Source organism: Lissotriton vulgaris, chromosome 1_1, assembly GCF_964263255.1.
Source record: "Lissotriton vulgaris chromosome 1_1, aLisVul1.2, whole genome shotgun sequence".
Classification (NCBI taxonomy): Eukaryota; Metazoa; Chordata; class Amphibia; order Caudata; family Salamandridae; genus Lissotriton; species Lissotriton vulgaris.
Genome location: NC_141685.1, coordinates 380,979,413 through 380,995,581, shown reverse-complemented (window position 1 = coordinate 380,995,581; position 16,169 = coordinate 380,979,413). Strand labels below are relative to the sequence as shown.

At 56.1% G+C, this 16,169-nt stretch overlaps 1 protein-coding gene across 3 annotated transcripts in view; it reads left to right on the top strand.

Annotated features, from left to right (window-relative positions):
* Positions 1-16,169, top strand: part of TUT4 (terminal uridylyl transferase 4) — a 1,145,308-nt gene that overhangs the window by 179,253 nt on the left and 949,886 nt on the right. For all 3 annotated transcript variants that reach the window (XM_086952445.1, XM_086952444.1, XM_086952443.1), the window contains one exon: positions 7,696-7,835. In XM_086952445.1, the coding sequence (XP_086808571.1) occupies positions 7,696-7,835 (140 nt within the window). The remainder of the gene's footprint in view (positions 1-7,695; positions 7,836-16,169) is intronic.

Sequence of the window (16,169 nt, the reverse complement as noted above, 5' to 3'; positions counted from 1 at the left end):
GCGTTGCTGTACTCACCTGTGATGCCAGTCGACTGGGTCAGGTGGCTGCCGCCGCTAGTGGCACTGTTGGGGTACACTAAAAAGCTACCGAGAGCGGTTAGACGACTGGTTGACATGGGCCTGCTGATGGCCCGCTGAGTGCTGGCTTGCTGCTGAATGAGAGGCCCACTGCCAACACCAAAACGTTGGGCGCACAACATGCTCTATTGCTGTACGCAATCTGAAAACTATAGCAAACTGCAGCCCCCCACCAGCAGGCCTAAAAATTTCTGGAGCTTATACCACATATATTTGACTAACAAAAGCGACACCAATGGACATACAACAACACAGGGTGCGGGGTGATGTGCGGTACGGAGGGACTGGGACAGACCGCGCAGTTACTGTTATGTTGCAGTTACGAACTTGTCACAGAGTCTTTTACTAGCAATGAGATAAACGGATGTGGTGAAATGCCGCTTGCCCTTTTACGGGTTGTTGGCTAAATGGCTGTGCATACTATTTATCAAACAGGCGTTATGAAACAGTGTGTACGACGGTTGTCGGCAGAGTCAGATGGGGGGAAGGGGGGTCTTTGAGGGGCACTGTGATTACAGATTGATGTTCTTCCAATTGAAATGCAATAAAGAAGTTTAAAAAATATATATGGGGGCGTGGCCGAGACAGCGATGTGAGCGGACGCGTCCTAAGCGAGCTCCGTCGCCCCGCTGTTTAAGCGAAGTTCGGGGGTTGTTCCTGGGGCCCCCCCGTGTGCAGCAAGCCGTGTCTACATCGCACCCCCGGAGTAAGTCCTGGCCGTGGGGGATCCCGCTGGGGGCAACCGGAGCTTTGCGACCTCCGCGGCCGACTCCTGGCCGCCATTTTGCTGACGGGTCTGCCGCCAAGACGGCCGGCCCTGCCCCTCCCGAGCGAGGCCGATCCCCGGCGTCTGCACAGTAGCAGAAGATCCCTGTGAACAGCCTGTGCTGGACCACCCCCCCTCCCCTCCCCCCCCGGGGGGACGGTTTGCTGGCGGGGGTCCGCCGGGCGGAGTGAACGCGGCTGTCGGCATCGAGCCTTCCCTGCCGGGAGGCGGTGTGGACACCCGGGCGCCGCCGCCGGGAGAGGCCCCGGTATCGGCGGAGTCTGACGGCCGAGCCTGGAGAAGCTGCTGGAGGATCCGGATCCCTGGACCGCCGCAGGACTATTCCGGTGAGCTGCCCTTTCTGTGCCTCCCTTCCCCGTCTGCTTCCGGCGGTGCCTCACTGCGGGTGGGCCCTACAGCGGCGCTGACCGCCATCTTGTCCCCTCATCGGCCACCCACGGACATATCCAGACGCGGTGGGGGGGGCCCTCGCCTGCCCACGCGATCCCCTGCTGCCATTGAGGAGCCTGTTGAGAAGCGGCGAGACTGGTTGGGGCGCCCTCCCCCCTGCCTGTTGGGACTCTTGACTCTACCCGCCATTTTCTGCCTTGCTGCTTGGCGCCATAGGCCCCGGGCCCTGCCCTGCCTGGCTACTGGGGTCCTGGAGAGCAGCGGCTGCCGGGTGGTGCGACGCTGAACCCGGACGGGCCGCCACAGCTGGGCGTTGCGCCTTGGGGGACTTGCGCTAGCCCTGCCCTTGCCTGCACCACGCTTCGGACGCCCACACTTGCGGCCCTGTGCTGGAACCTCCCCCCACAGTGGTTGACATCGCCTGGAAGCCACGAGGAAGGACGGCCTGAGCGCTTCTCCCCCTTCCCCCCACCTCCCCCCGCCGGAAGCGGACGGAGAGACTGCCCGGCGGAGCGTGAGTACTCCTCCATCTCCACTGGCGGCTCGGGGGGGGGGGGGGGCGGGGGGGGGGGGAGGAGCACAGTTTCACGCTGTTGGGGAGTCACAGGCCTCTGGCGGTTGGGGGGCCCTTCGCGCGCCCACGGGGGTGCCCTCAACTTAAGCCGAGGGGTCCGCTGTAGCACTTCTGTTTGGGAGAGAAGCCCTTCCCTAACGACAGCCTCGAGCTGAGGCACCCTTATGACCCCAGGAGCCGCGGCCTAGGCCCCACACACCGGACTAAGGGGACCCTCACTGGAGATTCTACTGGCGTGGACTGGGGGCCGCTGGTGACAGACCACCCATCCTCCCGCTGCTGTGCTCCTGGGGCGGACGATGACCCGGGGCAGAGGGGGCAAGACGGACCCGCCGGTGGCGATGGCCAAGGGCGCGTCGGTGGCCTCTATGTGGGGCAAAGCGGGCACGCCGCCTTCATCTGGAGGACCGCCGCAGCCGCCCGCGGACTCCCCCCCGGTGACCCAGGCTTTTATGTCCTCCTTCATGACTGAACTGAAGTCCGAAATTGGGTCCCTGAGAACGGAGGTCCACTCGTGTGTCAAGGAGCTACGTAAGGAGGTCACCGACCTGGGTGATAGGGTTGATGGCCTTGAGAAAATAGTTGACACCCGCACTGAAGACCTGGAGCAGCTATGGCAGAGGGTGGCGGCCCTAGAGGAACAGAACATCAAGCTCCAGGTCCAACAGGAGGACCTTGAAAATAGGGGACGCCGCAATAACCTCCGGATACGGGGAGTGCCACTCTGAGAAGAGGGGACTGACGCCATGGCCTATGTGGCCCAACTCCTGTACAATGTGTGGGGCAAGGAAGATGCTTTCCCGCCGCTCCTGGACCGTGCCCACCGAGTCTTTGGGGCAGGAAGCAAGACGGGCCTCCTACCAGACATCGTTACCAGACTGCATTACTTCACGGAGAAGGAGGCCATATTGAAGGCGGCGATGGACAACCCGGACCTGCGCTACGGAGGACACAAGATCCAGATCTTCCAAGATCTGGCCCCCAACACGCTCCACAGGAGGAAGGTCTTCCGCCCGGTCACTGAGAGACTGCGGGCCCTCAACATTCCTTACCAGTGGGGACACCCCTTTGCCCTCATCGTCCGGTGGGAGGATAAACGCAGGGCCATCCGGTCCTACCGAGAAGCGGCCCGACTACTTGGCATGCCAGACTCCCCGGAGCACAGCCCCTCCCGCTCTCGCCGCCAGGAGAGGGCCCCCCCCCGCCCGGATTGGTCCACGGTACGCCTCCATCGCCGCACCCCTCCAGTGGATAGCTGCTCTACCTCTCAGGCCAAGCAAGACATTATAGCGCACATTCGCTCCCTTGAGGGTGACCGCGAGGAACAGGCCTCCCAGCCCCTTGCCTCTGAGACTGAGGGAGAAGACCGACCCCCGACTCCAGCTGACCATTGATTGGCAGGGACGTGGCTGGCACTGCTCCGGAGGTTGGAACTGTCCTACAGATATCCGGGGCCACCCTGTCACTAAAAGAGGACTTGTCTTGCCGCCGATGATGATGGGGACCCCCTCCGGGGTGGGTCGGAGGAAGCAGCCTGTGGCATCCCTCTTCTTCGGAGCCTGGACCCTCCCCATCGAGCCTTGCTGTCCACTTGACCCCCTGGATAAGGCTTATCCACCTTTGAGAGGTTTTGGCTCTCGCTGCCCCCGAACCTGCTCGAGACAGCGGGCAGACGGGCCGCGGGACGATCAGGACTCTTACTTTCAGACACCCGCCCCCCCCGCTTTGTCCCGTAGGAAGTGACATTCCTGTGATCATCCGAACCCTTGGGAAGAGGATGCCCGGTACCTGGGACATTGTATTGTGGCCCTGTTGGCCTGTTGTGGTTACGTTCTCATCTCATACTCTCCATTTTCCTACTTTCCCTATTTTTCCAACTTTTCATCTGCGCTGTCCCCTCCTCTGGCTCATTTTTCATTCATGTAGTGTGGTGGCCTGGTGGACGCCGTGGGTGCTGGCACAATGGGGGTGGAGGGAGGTGAGCACTGCCCTGACTGCGGGGGGAGGTGGACAAAGGGTGACAGAGCGGCCTCGACTCCCTTAGCGCGATGACGGCGTCTATCCCCGCTCCCCTAAAGGTCCTGTCACTTAATGTCAAAGGGCTTAACTCCCCTAACAAGCGGAATCCGGTATGGCACTATCTTCTACACCACTCCCCCGACATCATCCTCCTACAGGAGGCACACCTTCTGCGGGGAGACACCAGACGCATGGTGCACCCTAGGTACCCCACGCAATTCTGGGCGTCAGCTGACACTAAAACGGCGGGGGTGGCTATCTTATGTAGAGCTGGCTTTAGGCGAGGACCCGCTAAACCCTACAAGAGTGCTGACGGGCGTTTCCTCCGGGCCACGGTACAGCTGGGGAGCACACAGTTCACCCTGGGTTGTGTATATGCACCCCTCAGTCGCAGGATAAATACCTCCAAGCGCTTCTGCGAGATCAATTTAGACCTGGCGACCCGCACAAGATTCTGGGAGGAGACTTCAATCTTGTATGGGATCCAGAGTTGGGCCGTGCGGGGGCTGCGTTTAATGGTGCGGGCGCGATGTCCTCCGCTCTTAGGGCGCAGATCACGAACCTAGGATTCGTAGATGTGTGGCGCTATCATAATCCGGGAACCCGGGATTATTCCTTTTACTCACACTCCCAAAGGACGTACTCCTGCATTGACTATCTCTTCACTTCCCTTGAGCTGACTCGAGATGCGCTGAAGGCCAACATCTCAGATATCTCGCTGTCGGATCATGCCCATGTGGAACTTCTGCTACAAGATCCGCTGGCTCGCGCCCCTTGGGAGCGGAGATGGACCCTCCCTCCGAGCATCCTTCGAGACCCGGAGGATGTTGCCAGCATCCGGGAAGCCATAGACTCGTACTTCGTCGTCAATGACAACTCAGACACGCCCTTCCCGACAGTCTGGGATGCCTTCAAGGCTACCATTAGGGGCCACATTACCTCCCTGGCGATAGCAAGAAGACGGGAGGCGTATAAACTGGAGAATGACTTGAAGAGCGTGATCAAACAGGCGGAGATCCAGGACAGGGAATGTCCCTCACAGGCGTCTAGGAGAACCCTCGCCAACCTTAGGGGACAACTCCGTACACTGCGCACCAACAAGGCGGAGCGCTCCCTGCTGGCACTTAAACAACAATATTACGAGGGCGGGGACAAGGTGGGGCGCCTCCTAGCTGGTAGACTGCGGGCACGAACGGCTAGAGCTCATAAAGCCAATATCCGACGGCCGTACGGCTCCTGTGCTACTACTGAAAGAGCCAAGTAGGAGGCCTTTGCTGCTTATTATTCCTCCCTATATGCGGAGGAGGCCACAACGGCGGAGGCACGAGCGGCTGTTCTTGCTGACTACGAAGGGACCCCGCTGCCACCGGCCTGTGCGGCTGAGCTGGAGGAACCCATACAGGAGGAGGAGATTTCTGCAGCTGTCAAGGACCTTCCCACCGCGAAAACGCCGGTACCGGATGGCCTACCGCTGACCTTTTATCGCGTATTCCTGGCCCAGCTTCGCCCGTACCTATTGAGGCTATACCGCTCCTTCTCCGACACCTCTGGCCCGTCCCCCGATATGGGTCTGGCGGAAATCGCCTTGATACCTAAGCCAGGGAAAGATCCCACCCTCTGCGCTTCCTACCGCCCTATCGCCCTCCTGAATACCGACCTAAAGATATATACCAAGCTACTGGCCAAACGACTTGACCGTATATGCCAGGGCTGGTGAATCCGGACCAGGTGGGGTTCATTCGGGATCGTCAGGGGGCTGACAATGTGCGCAGGTTGGCACATCTAGTGGGGAAGGCGCGGCACTGGGACATCCCGGCTTGTCTTCTCTCGCTCGACGCGGAGAAGGCCTTCGATCGGGTCGACTGGGCCTTCCTGAGGGAGGTTCTCCAGAAAGTCGGTATCAATCCCAAAATGATCGCTAGGATCATGGCCCCCTATCTTGGGCCGCAAGCCAGAATCAGGCTCAATGGCCAGTTGACACCGCTGCTCTCGATTCACAGGGGCACGAGGCAAGGATGCCCGCTCTCGCCACTCTTGTTCGCTCTTGCGGTGGAGCCACTGGCGGCGCTGATAAGGCGTGCCCCCAACATCCACGGAATCCCCCATGGGGGACGTGATAACAAGGTGGCTTTATTTGCAGACGATCTGATCCTCACTCTCACGCGCCCTCGTGATTCTCTCCCAGCGGTTCACGAGGTGCTTTGCCTGTATGAGAGGGCGTCCGGCCTTAAAATAAATCATACCAAATCCTGGGCGCTCAACCTCACTATACCTGAGGAAGAGATCCCGTTCCTAAAAGGGGCTGTGCCCTACCACTCGTTCCCTAGGGGGGCTTTAGAGGCTTATCTCTCAAATATATTACATACTGCAGCATCCTACCTCGATGCCTACACATCCCTATCAGAGGCAATGGCAGTTGGCAGCAGGCGTCGACATAGAGCCCTCCCAATGGAACAGGCTGTGGAATGATATCCCCAAAATCTACCGTAGTATCCCTCAGAGGGAAAATGCTTACAAGCTGCTCACCCAAGGGTACTATACCCCGCTGAGACTTAGCAAGATGTTCCCTACCACCTCGCCACTGTGCTGGAGGTGTGGATCTGCGACTAGTGACTTTGTGCATATATGGTGGACGTGCCCCAACCTAGCTGTCTTCTGGAAGGAGGTACTAAGCCCCATCAAAAAGGTGCTGGGCTTTCCCATACCTGAGGAGGTGTGCACGTTATTGCTTGGCGTTCGACCCCCCGCGCTTAGGGCTCTCACGCGTAGCGACTGGATCCTCACGCTCCAAATGCTAGGCGCAGCTAAGCAACTCATCGCTTTGTACTGGAAGCGGGCCGAAGCACCGCCGATAGCCTCCTGGTTTGTGCGCCTTTGGCAGGTCCTGGCTATGGAGATGCTTACGGCACGGATACAAGCGAGAGACGCGCGCTTCAAAGCAGTGTGGGAACCCCTTGTGCGCCACCTATGCTCAGTCAGCTACGCGAGACACATGCCTCCCAGACTCCGTGCACTACACCTCTTTGATGACGCCCTAATCCCCGCAGATCCCGCCAGACTTTGCCCCTGACCGCCGCTCTTCCCGCAAGCGCTGTTGCAACCACGTAAGTCCTCTCACACTCTGCCCCCTGGCCAGACACATGAAGCTGCTGCTCCTTCTCCCTGCCCCCTTCCCTCCCTGATTGGCTATCCTCCAACTTTTCTCTTTTCCTTCTTGCCGCTCTGGCTTTCGCCTCACTATGGGGCAGTTGGGCCCTGTTAAGCCTTAAATTCCTGTGACACTACAATCAGCTATTCACTATGCGCCTCCCTCGTGTAGCAGAACAGCATATGCACGAGGCCAACCTCTGCGCCCTCCACCCTTCAGCCACGCGGCCGGCCCCCTTGCGGGGTTGTAGGCAAGGCGCTGTGTTAACGCTTCTTACCAGCCCTAGGTGGTACCCGCCCACGAGTTCGTATATGCGCGGCCGGCCTCAGCATGAGGTTGTAGGCTTATCGCTGTGTTCACAATAAAAACAGATTTGAACAAAAAATATATATATATTTCCTAACGGATGCTTGTTTGTAGGTCCCACCCACATTTTGCATCACTTTTTTGTAGCCTGGAAATGCTATTTCCAGGCATTTAGTTTCGTTTTCAGAATGTTTAATGAATACTTCCTGCTGGATCAGCACTTTAATTACAAGGTTTGTAAATAAAAGGCTCTGCTGTATGACCAGCGGTTATTGGAGGATATTGAAGGCACATATTGCTTAGTTTGCTTGATTTTCTTTTTCAACTTATCTGTTTTATTGTGTCTTTTTTCTGTTCACAAGACCAACTTTTGAATTGTTTCTTCTTTTAAAGATAAAGCTAAGAACCTTGTGAATACGGAATTAGAAAATGGAGCTGTAATTGATGAGTCTTCTTCAACCGAGGAACAGAAATTGGGTTTAAAGCAGGCCGAAGAGAGACTTGAAAGAGATTATATTTTTCGACTAGAAAAAGTAGGTTATTATTTGTTAAATAATGTTTAACATTCCATGACGATAATCACTCCCATTCTATTTTGCTTTTTATTCACAAAGTGTATAATATTTTACATATGTAACATTTGTTTATTGTATTTTGTATTTTGTATTTTGGTACAGCGCTTCATACCCCGGATGGGGTCACAAAGTACTTTGATTTAAACCAGGTTCATGGGTGCCCTTTCTGAGTGCATGATTGAGAAAGATATAAGCAGTTAGAAAAACATGATCTCCCCAGTGTTGGCGTAGACAAAGGTCTGGTTACTGCATCATGCATACTGAACTCCAGCGCGCTTAACGTCAATAGGTCTTAAAGAAAACGACCGCTGTTGGAACTGTGACTCCGAAAAGGGAGACCTAGCGCACCTTATCTTCCACTCTATTAAGGTTAGAAATTTCTGGAAAAAGGTGTTCGCATTCATAAATAAGGTCCTGGGCTGTACACTAAAAGAAGAATTTGCCACAATCGCCACAGCACCCATAACGGCGGACATAGCCACACAACATGACAGAAACCTACTGGACTTCCTCATAACGACAGCAGTCAAAACAGTGCTCGCAAAATGGAAGGGCTCAGCCAAAGCCACTTTCAAGGGGTGGCTGAATTGGGTCAAGCTAGCCGGGCTGATGAGAGGTGTTTCCTCGAAACCGGTCCGGTCCTCGGATGCTTGATTCCGGTCTGGGAAAGATATGGCTGTTGTAGTTCGGACTGGACTGTTCCCATGGGGCACAGGGTCAGAGCTGATTTGCATAAAGCCATTATCTGACCCAGGGTGGTGTGGAGTGCAAAAAACGATGGATTTAGGCCCAGATCCTTGTACTGGGGTGAATGTAAGACATTGATCTACATTCTGTCCATCAAATAGTTTTTTGTAATTTTCTCCGTGGCTGAATTGGGTGACATTAGGGGAGCCGACAATACAGCACTAAGAAGCGCACCATAGAAGAACCCCAACAGAGGGATGTGGACAACCCTAGACAAAATCCTAGACCCATACGAACCCCCATGAACAACGTAAAGCAAGCTGCACTAGCAGCAGGACACACCCACAAGAGAACGGCTGAAGCAGAGCGGAGTAGTGGCGAGACGGGGAGGCTGGAAAGTCAGTGGACTCAAACTTCCCCACTAGGCTTACGGTCAGCCATAAAACAACCTCCAAGACCTATATGTTTTGTGTTATGTGTTGGAACCTCTTAGAACCTAGAACATCCGCAAATACCTACATGTTCTATGCTAAATGTTTACAAGTCAGAAGAGCAAGTTAGAGCAGGCAGATATGCTCAAACCGTATGCCCCACATATACCTGCAGTCAAAACTCAAGGACGAGGGTCCCTGCGTGATCAGCCGCGAAATGATGATACATGTCATATGTCCTATATTGTAATGTGAAAATATCAATAAAAATTTTGGGAAAAAAAGAACTATATTAGAAGTTGCTGTGGGATGTGCGAGACTTGAGGACAAGCTTGAAACCTGGTGCAGTGGCGTCAATGAGCATTGGCATGAAGTGTTGACAAATCGTGTCTGTCTGTACTTTCATGCATCAGATACCTATCCTTTATTTAATATTTTTTTGGTTTAAAAAATATATTTATATATGTGAACATTAAGAAAATTAAATGAAGACATACCATTCAGTGATGGACAAGACCTGGATATCAATTTATCTGAAAGAGACACGTTAGTGATAGATTCCTTACCTTAGAATATCCCCAGGCGTCGGACTGAATCCGGAAATTTTTGCACAGCAATACCCCTGCACGTCGGTAGGCGTCGTCTGCGGCTCCGCGCCCGTCGTCGGCGTCGTGAGCGCCGGAATGACGTTGTCTGAGTACTTAGAGGCCGCCCATGCGCACTGACGTCAGTTCTTCTTTTTTTCCGCGCCAGCTAGCGCAGATCCGGAGAAGCTCTACCCCTAGTCATTTTTTGACTGAACTTTTTGATCATTCTTCTTCTTCGAGTCTTTGACTCTATCGGTGCCGGTAGGGATGACCGGGTTCAGACCCTGTTCGAAGTGCGACCGACTGATGTCAGTTACGGACCCCCATCGCCGGTGCCTGAAGTGTTTAGGCCTCGACCACGATGACCGCACCTGCTCCGACTGCCGGGCCCTGACGTCTAAAGCTAGGCGGGAGCGGTCCCGCAAGCGACTCGAACTCCGGCAGTCGGCCCCGCGCCGTTCCAGGTCCCAGTCCCACGGGAGGTCGAGGGACCAGTCGCGGGGTCGGAGTCATCGCAGCTCCGGGAGTGGACATCCGTCGTCAGGCTCAAAGTCCTCCGGTAAGAGGCATGAGAGGTCAGAGCGACGTCATCGCTCCTCCGACCAACCCCGACGCTCGCACGATGCGGCCGGGGGTTCCGGCGACACCGCCCACGCGGCTCCGAGGGAGTCGCAAGCGTCGCCACCTGCCCCACACCTTCGGGTCCCTGGGCATGGCGCGACGCCGGGGGAGATCGAGCGGTACCTCATGGCCATGAGGACCCTCCCTCCTCAGCCGGGTTCCGTGGCGCCTCCGGGCCCAACGGTCCCGGCTGGAGGCCCTAGCGGGTCGGGCGATTCGGCCCGATGCCGCCGGGTGCTTCGGCCCGATGCCGCCGGGTGCTTCGGCCCGATGCCGTTGGGTGCTTCGGCCCCGACGCCGCCGGCGACTTCGGTCCTGACGCCGCAGGACCTCACCGGATCCGCTTCCGGATCCGGGTCGTCGCCGGTCGACCTCACAACCTCACCGGCGCCGACCCCACGGGTGTCGCCCGCTGTGAACGCCGTCCCCAGCTGGGCGCCGCTTCCGAAAGCCTTTGGAGATTTTTATTTCCATGAGGAGGCCCCGTCTGTTAATCCTGCTTTACAGGAAACGGGTGAGGAGGGAGATTGGGGGGGGTCGGAGGACCCTCTGGCACTGGAGGTCCAGTCTCAACAGGACTGGACATATGAGCTTGGGGAGGCCAGTGGTATTGACACTTTGCCAGACCCTGGATTTGTCTCCCCTCCGACCGTGGCTTCGGAGGAGGGGTCTACATATAGTGTAGTGTTGACGAGGGTGGCCAAGGCCTTAAACCTTGAGCTCCCCGTCGCAGCCGTGAGGACTAACCTCCTCACTGAGGTCCTCAAACCGCAGACAAGCTCCAGCGAGCCTCTTCTGACCGTTCAATGAGGCCTTATGTGACGTTCTTGTGGGCACTTGGTCCAAGCCCGCCACAGGTCCGCCTGTGGATAGGAACGTGGCCAGACGCTACCGCCCAGCCCCGGGCGACCCTTGCTTTTTGTCCACCCATCCCACCCCGAGAGTCTCGTTATCCAGGCCTCCACTTCCCAGACCGCATACCGGTCGGCTCCGCCCGATCGGGAATCCAAGAGATATGAGCAGTTCCGGAAGAAGGTGTTCTCGTCCCTAAGCTTAGGGCTGCGGTCTGTCAATACCGCCTGTCTCTTGGGCCGCTACACCCACACCCTGTGGGACGCGGTTGCGGACGTGCTGCCACAATGTCCGGAGGAGGTCCCGGCTAAACTCGCCCAAACCCTTGTGGAGGGCCGAGATGCAGCGCGATATTCCATCCGGTGTGGGCTGGATACCACGGACTCACTGGGCAGGGCGATGGCAACGACGGTGGCGGTTCGACGCCACGCCTGGTTGAGGCCAGCCAACTTTTCGGCCGATGTCCAGACCACAATTCTGGACATGCCGTTCGATGGCCGTCGCCTCTTCGGCGACAAGGCAGACCATGCGCTTGAGCGCTTTAAGGACTCCAGGGCTACGGCCAAGTCCTTGGGCCTCTCGGCCATACGCCAGCAATCGGGTGCCTTTCGCTCCTTTCGTGGCCAAGGAAGGGGCGCCCCCACACGTGCTGCCAGCCACGCGCCGCAGAATGTTCAACAGCTCAGTGGCGGCCGTGGAAACCGCTGTGGCGGCGGTCGAGGACAATGGCGAGGCCAGTCCACACCACCCTCCGCAGCACCCGCCTCAAAACCTTCCTAGTCCGAGTTTTCAGGCCCATGTGACGCCGGTGGGAGGCAGGGTTCGCCATCACCCCTCCCACTGGCGCACTGTCACGTCGGACAGGTGGGTGCTGCAAATCGTCCGAAGGGGCTACTCCCCTTCGAGGCGACCCCTCCAGCCATGCCACGCAATTTCACTGCGTGTCGGGGGATCACTTGCAACTTCTACAAGAGGAAGTAACGGCCCTCTTGGCCAAGGGGGCCATCGACCACATTCCTGGGCCTGAAGTAGGGTGTGGTTGTTACTCCCACTACTTTCTGGTACCCAAGAAGGGCAAAGGGGGCCTATGCCCTATCCTGGACCTGCGGAACGTCAACGGCTTCCTCCGGAAGGAGAAGTTCAAGATGCTGACTTTGGCTCAGGTCTTAGCTGCCCTAGACCCTGGAGACTGGCTGGTAGCGTTGGACTTGCAGGACGCTTATTTTCACATCCCCGTCCTGCCGGCCCACCGGCGTTACCTGCGGTTCACGGTAGGCCACGAGCACTTTCAGTTTACCGTGCTCCCCTTCGGCCTTACCAGCGCCCCACGGGTGTTCACAAAGGTGATGGCGGTGGTCGCAGCTCATCTACGCAGGTTAGGGGTTTCAGTCTTCCCCTACCTCGACGACTGGTTGTTGAAGGCGGGCTCGCCCCAGACAGTCGTCAGCCACCTCCAGACTACGGCCAACCTCCTGCACTTGCTGGGGTTCTCCATCAATGTGCCGAAGTCGCACCTGTGATTCAGAAAAGGGGGTGGTGATGAACAGAGTGTCTGAATTAAGCAGACCACTCTTACCCAGTCCAAAGATCAAGGCTTGATCCATCACCGTTTTTTAGCTCACTGCACCATCCCAGCTCAGAACCTGGCTACATGCAAATTAGTCTGTTCCTGTCTCAGTGCATGATGGGAACAGGGCAAACCAAACTACCAAGCCAATTCTTATACTGGGAAGGAAACAAGCTTCCGGGGACCGGTTTCTGGCATTTCAGCCGTCGTCGGCCCGGCTTGCTTGGTAGACCTTTATTGCACATTATTCATATACACAGCGGTGTGCCTACAACCCACTGTTGGGGCCGGCCGCAATCGGTGTACCACAGTTATCATACAAGCTTGACATCAAACGCCAGAGGCACGATTGCAGGAGTCCAAAAGTCTTAGCTCACGTAGGCACTTACAGTTAATCCAGATGCAATATTTACAGCGCACCCTTAGAGTGCGGTCGTACGCCCCCATGTGATCTCGGTCTAATTTTCAGTTTTTATAAAGAAAGGTAACTTCATCAAATCCCAACCCCACCCCCCCGTCCCATCCTGGTTTCAGTGAGTAGTCCAAGTCTAGTAGGCATGATGTGGCAGGGCAGCTAATACAACGTATGTCTAACAGCACTTCCCAGGTAGGGAACGTTCACCCCCTTCCCAGAGCCATCCAGAGGCCATAGCGAGGATCAGTAACTATGGGTACCATGCCAGTCCTTGCAGCCCACTACGTTCTCACTGCCATGACCACCACCCAGGCATTCACACCATATACAGGGCTAACCAAACGCCTCCGCCCCAAAAACTTCTCAAGCCGCTCCCTCCTCGCAGTCTGATAAAGCAGCAGTCACACTCTCGTCGCTATTAGTGTCTGTTAAAGAGAGCATATAGAGTGTAAACGGAGCCCAGACATCCCTCGGGCGAGATGCCTCAGGTAACTCGTCATAGTAACAGTTCAATTGGTCCCTGGAATAGGCCATATCTTTCAGCCACATTTGCACCTCAGGCGCTCTCCTTCCTCCCCAGACCATAGCAACCCTCCTTCTGGCTAGTTGAAGCGCCAACACCACAAGCCGCCGCGACGGCGCAGCCACCCCAGAGGCAATGCCCAACAGACACAGGCGTACATCCAGCTTTACCTCAGTTGAGGCCATGACAGTTAGCCTTTCAGTCACCTCCTTCCAATAGTCGTAGACGCGTGGGCAACCCCAGGCCAGGTGTATAAAGTCAGCGTCCTCAGCTCCGCAGCGGACACATTGAGCAGTGGACCTGAGCCCATATCGTACCAGTTGGGCCGGCGTATAGTACCACTGTTGTAGAAATTTATAATGCAGAAGGCGGAAGTTGCCATTGATCACATACCCACCGGTCATAGCACAGCATTCATTCCAGTCGTCATCACTCAGCGGTTCCGGGAGACTCCTATCCCACCTTGCTCTGGCCAGGGTCGCCCCTCCACCCTCATCTTCCTGTGCAGCCTTATATAATTTAGATAGCAATTTAGTCCTGTCCTTGACCGTATAGAGCAACTGCAACGCACCTAGGGCCAATGGTTCCTCCGGATATGTTGGGTATAAGTCACGCACAGCAGCACGCAGTCTGACATACACAAAGGTGGACATAGTAGCATTCGTCGAGCGGGTGGTCATCTCCTGAGAGGAGAGGAACGATGCTCCCGGAAATAGGTCCCCCATAGTCTGTAGTCCAGCCTCCCGCAGAGTCTGCAGCCCTCCTGGCTCACCCGAGACAGAGATATCCGAGTGATAAAGTAGCGGCATGGCCGGAGCTTATAGCGGCAGCCTGCCAGCCCGTTTACCCAGGGTAGTCCATGCAGTCGCCGTGAGGCGCACGGTATCAATCTCCCCCTTCTCAAACACCGAGTGCTTATTTACTATCATAGCCCTTAGTGGATACGGCAGAACTGCACTCGCCTCCAACGCTACGTGCGGAGTGTATGGCGGAGAGTTTATCCAGTAGCTCGCAAAGTGTGCCTGTGCGCAAAGATAATAAAGTCTCATATCCGGCAAGGCAAACCCACCTAGATCGTATGGCTTGGTCAGTACCTCCCAAGTCACTCGCGGCCTCTTGCCGGCCCAGGTGAGAGCTATCAGCAGGGACCGCAGTCTCGCAAAGAAGTGTGATCTTAGCGGGACCGGAATGTTGACGAATAGGTAAAGAAATTTCGGCAGCACTACCATTTTAATCAAAGACACGCGATCCGCCAGAGTCAGTGGGAGACGAGTCCATCTCGCCACCTGGTCTTCCAGGTTGGAAATGGCAACGCCGTAGTTGGCCCGTATGACTTCTTGGTAATCCCTGTGCACCCAAACGCCCAGGTATCTAATTGATTCCGTCGCCCACTCCAGCGGGAATTCCAATGGCACCTGGTGAGTGACGTCCGTGAGAGGCATTACCACTGACTTGTCCCAATTTATGGTCAGTCCTGAGTGCCGGCCGAATTTGATGAACTCTCGAAGTATGCGCTCCAGGTGAAGCGCCGGGTCTCTGACATATAGGACCATGTCGTCAGCGTACATTGATACGGCCAACGATCTGAGAGGGAACTTCAGCGCTGCCTCCGCATACCTCTGACGCAAGACACAGGTCAACGGTTCCATCATGATGGCAAAAAGCAGGGGCGATAGAGGGCAGCCCTGCCTTGTCCCCCGCTGTATTGGAAAGGAGGCAGAGACGTGACCATTAATCCTAACTCGCGCCGTTGGTGCATTATACAACAGGGCAATTAGTGACGTGAAGAAGAAAGGCACTCCCATCCGATGCAGAACGGCCAGCATATACTTCCATGCCACTGAATCAAAAGCCTTGGCGGCATCAAGCATGACTGCCACCGCGGCTAGGTCTGGCTTAAGGAGATGTAGTACGGCGAACAAGGTCCTCAGGTTGTGAGTGGTGGACCGGAGGGGGATAAACCCCGATTGATCGGGTAATACCATAACCGGCAGGAGGAGACGCAGTCTCGTGGCTAGCACTTTGGCTATTATTTTAACATCAGTGTTTATTAGTGAAAGGGGACGGTATGACTCGCACCTATTTAGAGGCTTTCCAGGCTTAGGAAGCGCCACCAAGAGTGCCTCTCTCATAGTTCCCGGAAGTCGTCCGCATTCAAAAGCTTCCTCTAGGACCATGGCCAGTCGCGGAATAAGCAAATCTGCATATGTTTTATAAAATTCGGCGGGCAGGCCATCTGTGCCAGCCGCCTTCCCATTCGGCAGGGCTGCTATCGCGTCTCTGAATTCCGCCTCGGTAACATGATGCATTAGGAATTCCTGTTGACCCCTGGAGAGCCACACCAGCGCTACATCCTCCAAATACCGCGATATTTCTGCCTCGTCCGCCGTTTCTCTATGTTCATAGAGTTGCGCATAGTGTCTCGAGAAGCAGGCAAGTATGCCATCCGACGTAGTCACCAGAGTTCCCTGGTCCTCAATTTCCAATACAGTGCAGTGCCTAGCCCAAGGGTCCCGAATCCTATCAGCTAGTCCCTTGCCCGGCCTACCCCCCTCTCCATAATATCTGGCTGTAGCGCGTTTGGATAGAAATTTCACCTCCTGGTCTGC